This window comes from Euphorbia lathyris, chromosome 5 (genome assembly GCF_963576675.1).
Source record: "Euphorbia lathyris chromosome 5, ddEupLath1.1, whole genome shotgun sequence".
Taxonomy (NCBI): Eukaryota; Viridiplantae; Streptophyta; class Magnoliopsida; order Malpighiales; family Euphorbiaceae; genus Euphorbia; species Euphorbia lathyris.
In genome coordinates, this window is record NC_088914.1 from 67,029,287 (window position 1) to 67,034,935 (window position 5,649).

Below are 5,649 nucleotides of genomic sequence, written 5' to 3' on the forward strand. Positions count from 1 at the left end.
CATAAAATTAATGATAGCAATTTCACTAATTTCCCTATGAACGTATTTGAATAATTAAAACAGTAAATGAAAAGGTATGAAGGATTGAGGATATTTATAGCCAAAAAGCTGGTTGTCAAAACAGTTATAAAACTGTTTTATCTTTATCCAAAATACAGATGTCTCCAGATAATACAGATGTCTCCAGACATACAGATGTCTCTAGACAATACAGATGTCTCTTAGACAATATAAAATACATATTTCCTTCTTATTCTTTCCATGTGGAATTTCTACAACACCAATATTAAAGACTAATATCTAACATTATTTACAAAATGGAGTATTTCAAATTACACAAGTTCTAATTATAATATTTTTTATCTTAAAAAATCTATTCTTAATTATGATATTTTTATCTTAAAAAATTATTTTTACATATCCACAAAACATAACTCCCCTAAAAAATACAATTTCTTAAATCGAAACCATAAATCATATGATACATATTTTACGTTTCTTACTAATTTGACAGTTTATGACTTAAATTAATATTTAAATATATTTTATACAACTGCAATTTGATTTTTGGATATGTGTTTTGTTAATATGTAAATATAATTTAATAAAAAATAATTTTTTTATTAGAACTTAACAGTATAATTTCAAATTCTTTGTTTTATATAAAAAATATACCACAAATCTTTATTTTTAAATTTTAAACCGCATATCTATATTTGTAAATAGATTAAACCAGAAGCATTAATTTTGTACTTTACCCATAATTTAACAACTAAACATAAAAAATATAAAAATAAAAATAACAATATTAGATAAACACATAGAAGCAATAGAAAAACAAATAAAAAAACCTCCCAAATTTCATGACAAAAAAAATAGAGCCAAAAATATTTTCAATAAGTTATGAAAAAAAAAAAAAATAACAAACTTCAATAAGTACAAAGATCAAATACAAACAAACAAATATCATTACAATCAGAACTTAATCCAGATAGTTAAAATACTAGATTAGCTTAACCATCTAACTAGAAATCCTGGATATAGAATGCAGCTATGATTAAAATATTTAATACATATAAATATTGCATGTCAGTGATGGTCGAACTTCGCAGTAAGCATTTTCTGCTCTCTGCCATTTGTCCGATTTGTGTAGCTGCACTAGAGGATATGTATCACGCGTTGGTTGGTTGCTTGTGGGTAAGGGAAGTTTGGCATTATCTCCCCCTAGTGATGTTGGTAGGTTGTTCGGGGACTTTATGGCATTTTGTTCCTTTCCTCAAAACGAAGCCCTGGCAACAGTTAGAGCTAACTTCGGAATAATTTGGAATGGCAGAAGTTGTTATCTCCAACTACGCTAGTGAAGGAGTGGGCTGTCGTGTATCTCGCATCATGGAAGGAGGCCCGAGGGACTTCATTGGGTGTCAGAATCGGTCCAACGAGTGCTACTGTTGCTACATGGTGGTCTCCTCCAGCTGAGAGATGTCTGAAGTTAAATGTGGATGTGGCCTGGTCCGAGGAAATACTGAAGGCTAGTTTCGGTTGCGTTGTTTGAAATGAATTGGGGGTATTGTTGCTGCAAAAAATGGATACCTCACCGACGCACAGGATGCTACTTTTGCTGAAGTGTTGTTCGTTCGGAAAGCACTTAGCTGGATCAAAGACAACAACTGAAGCCGAGTGGTTCTCGAGTCTGATGCGCAGATTGTCGTTCAATCGCTGGCCCTCACATCAAAGGCAATCTCACCTTTTTATGTCATAGTCAAATATTGGTAGGTTATTTTACAGGAACTTGTTGGGTGTTCTGTATCTTTTATTAGACGTTCAGCCAAAGCTTGGGGGGACTGGTTCTCGGTTCCGCCTCCGTTCTTTTCTTAGTATAAATCCATTTTTTCCACTAAGAAAAAACTACAATAAAAAGAATATAACATATGGTAAATAAAAAAAAAATTAAAATAAAAACAAAATATTTACTTGAAAAAAGGTGACACTTAAAAAAAAAAAAAAAAGATAAATAGAAAACAGTTATAGTAATTTGCACTTGTAATTTGATGGCCCTGAGGCCTTTACCCAGAAACTGGTGAGCCCATTTCGACTTAGAAAAACGGAGAGCGTGAGTGGCACGTGGAATAGCTTTATTACGAGCTGCTCTCTGTTTGCGCAGCATATGCTTTTTTTATCTGCAAAGGTAAAGAGTGAAGAAAATCTGAGAAAAATGGCGACGGCGTTGATGCGATCTGGTCTCCGAAATGCTCTTCGCGGCGGCTCCAGAACTTCTGCCGCTCCTAAGAGGTCCTTCTCTTCCTCTGGCCATGGCGATGTTGAATGTAAGTTTCTACCCTTTCTCTTTTCGAATTTCATATATTCGATTGGATTCCATGCGATTGGATTCAATTCGTCTATCAGGAATCCGATCTCTATTCGTTCATTCGAGTTTGTGATTTCAGTATAAGTCGAATTAATCTTAGAGTTAAGGTGGTCTTAGGGCTTGAGATGGGCTGTTGTGATTTTTTTAATATTAGTTTTTAGGTTTTAATTTAAGTATATTGTTTGGAAATTTTTAATTCGCTATGATATCTTATGCTGTTTGGTTGATGAGAATCATGGAGTATGAGGAAGAATTGTACGAAGAATCCAACTTTCTCTTGTATATTTTGAAGCTCATGTTTCAATTAACTTTGAACATAGCTTAGAGTTGGTAATATTTTTTTTTTTTTTCTATTTCCATGATGTGATTGAGTTTATTATATCAGATGAGGCCGCAGAGGCAGCAAAGTGGGAGAAGATAACGTATGTGGCGATTGCATCATGCACTGCTCTAGCTGCCTATTGCCTATCAAAGGGACATAGCCACGAAGAGGAACCTCCTGTGAGCTTTCTTTTATAATCTACAATGTAACTCTTTTGAGAAATATATGGGTCATCTGGAATTTTATTTGCATTCTTTCCATCTATAATTCATGAACTGGCTATGGTTTCTTGTTGTTGTAACTTGTAAATTTGTTGTACTTGCAGCATGTTGAAAAGAGGGATATAACTATTGAATATTGATCCTAACTAACATATGCATATCATTGTATATTCATGCAGGCCTATCCATATTTGCACATTCGTAATAAGGAGTTCCCGTGGGGTATGTACTGGTCAATTATTTACACCTATGAATTTTATTTTCCCTATATTTTATTTTATATGGTTTCAATATTATCAGAGGTTAATTTAGATTTTCATTACTTGGTAGAGCTTGGTTATTCATAGAGTTAGCTAAACATGGCATGTTCAATCTGCGCCCTGTGCGGATCAACTTTTTGTAACCTGAATTGGTTGGTGGTTCTTTCATAATTTTGCATTGCATTTTTTCCAAATTTATTCTGCAAGAGCAGCATTCTTTAGGTGGACTAGTATGTAACAAAATACCTCTAAGACTCTAAGCATCCAAGCGGCTCTTTCGAGTTCTGGATAATAAATAGGCTTTTAATTTAAGAAATAAATATTGATGGCTCCAATATGATCATGGAACCTTGTCTCAGGGTGGTAAAGTTAGCGACCTTTATGAGATAATGCTTATGTTAGTTGAAACTTTGCCTAAAATTGAGTGGTCTCTCTTCTATGTGGATTAATTTAGGGCTTTATTTAGTAGCATACTTATAAATATTGCTTCTTTTGAACATTGAAACAATCTCTGTTCAATGTGCCAAATGTGAGTTCAAATTGTTAATGGATTAATTAATTTGCTCTTCTGTGCATTGTAACTTATTGTGGCATTTCCAATGTAAAATGGACACTTTATTAAGCAATAAATAGATAACACAAGTTTGAAGTTAACTTTGCATGAGATGTAATTATGCAACATCTATATAGTTAAACTAGGGTTGCAGTTAGGTTCATGCAGGTACTGTAGTTCTGTAGTTTGGCTGAAAAACCAATATGATATTTAATCTTGGGTTCAGTTGAATTCATACTGATAACATATTCAGTTTGAATTAGATGGATGGATTACTTTCGTTGCATATTTCTGAACCCCCATTTAAGAATGACAAACTCCCTGACTTCTTTAGATGTCCTTATGACAACTTTATCATTGTTACTTTGGTTTATTTAACGGTTTACGAGGAAGTGTTGTCCTTGACTTCTGTGAATGTCTTCTGAACATAATGTAATGGGTATTTTTGGTTAGTTGTTAAATATAATTGGATACTCCATTATTTTTTTTACATGGTGCAGGACCAGATGGGCTTTTTGAGAGGAAGCACCATTAATTAACAGTTGGTCCATTTGCATGAAGATATCTATACTTTCCTTTCACATTCCTCCTCCTATGACCTTGGTTGTTTTGGTAAATTGATGCAAGTCTTTTATATTGTGGATTTTTCCACATTGCACCAGCAAGTTTAGCCTTGTTGAATTTTTATTTTTTACCAATGTGCTGCGTGGTGCTAAATAAATTTGATGATGTTTTGAAATGCTTAATTTGACTTGTCATCTTTAGTGAGAACTCTTTGTTGATCAGTCACCTATTGGGGTTTCAGAATTGCCTTTAGATATTACTGAAGTTCACTTAAATTATTTAGATGCCATATAGTTTTTTAAATGATGCGCGTCATTTTATTAATGAAATTTGTCATTACAATGAAACAATTGACTAGTTACAAGCCAAAACTTGTAATGGACTGAATGCATAAAAAAGAAAATTATCTCCATGATTGCTAGCTAGAATTGTTCATCCATCAAATATATTTAAAACGTAAAAGGTTGGGATTTTAGACTTAGCAAATCCTATTTTGAGGGTCTTGTGCTTGCCCTTTCTAAGGATCTTCCCCTGTGAGTCACTCGAATTCTAATATTTCTCATTCTTTCATGAATAGAAAGATCTCCGCTTCTTCTTTCTCAACCCATTGATATTGGTCATGCATGGGCTTTAACTCAAGCTTTCACTATGATATGAAAGGAATAGCAAAGATATAGCCAAGCGACGTAGATCATTAGGGAGTGCTACCTGGACTTCCTTAGGGAATGGATTCAGCGGGAAATGAAATGAGAAGAAAAAGAAGGTATTATGTATAGGAGTGAGCAGAACCGAACCGAAAACTCAAAGATCGAAAAAGCCGGACCGAAAAAACCGAACCAAATCGGATCAAATTATATTTTGGTTTGGTTTGGTCCTAATTTTTAAGCTAGTTTGGTTTTCGGTCCGGTTTGGTTTGGTCCGGTTCAAAACCGAACAAAATCAAACCGAAATACAATATGTACTACTCTTAATTTTAATGTTTTAAATTAATTAACTAATTATATATAGAAAAGGAAAAACAATTAAACATGTTTTTTCTGTCTCAATTGATTATATATACAAAAGAAAAACTAATTATATGATTATTATTTTTTATATAATTGTTTAGTTAATGAAGATACAAGTAGTTATAGGTCTCTAGTGCTTTGTTTGGTCCAAATATGAACCAAACCAGACAAGATCGAAATAATTCGGTTCGGTCCAGACCAAACCGAATTATAATTTGGTTTGGTTTGATCTTAAAAAATAGAGGTAATTTGGTTCGGTCCAATTCAGTTTGGTTTGGTTTTTAGACCGAACCGGACCATGCTCACCCCTAATTATGTAGGCCCTATTTAAATGCCTACTGTCATTGCAAGTCTACT

At 33.4% G+C, this 5,649-nt stretch overlaps 1 protein-coding gene across 1 annotated transcript; it reads left to right on the top strand.

Annotated features, from left to right (window-relative positions):
- The first annotated feature begins 2,156 nt into the window (after positions 1–2,156).
- On the top strand, positions 2,157–4,510 carry LOC136231162 (cytochrome c oxidase subunit 6a, mitochondrial). Its single transcript, XM_066020452.1, has 4 exons — positions 2,157–2,324; positions 2,751–2,866; positions 3,088–3,130; positions 4,222–4,510. Exons 1-4 carry the CDS (start codon positions 2,165–2,167, stop codon positions 4,254–4,256), a joined length of 354 nt encoding a protein of 117 aa, XP_065876524.1. The 5' UTR covers positions 2,157–2,164; the 3' UTR covers positions 4,257–4,510.
- Positions 4,511–5,649: the final 1,139 nt, after the last annotated feature.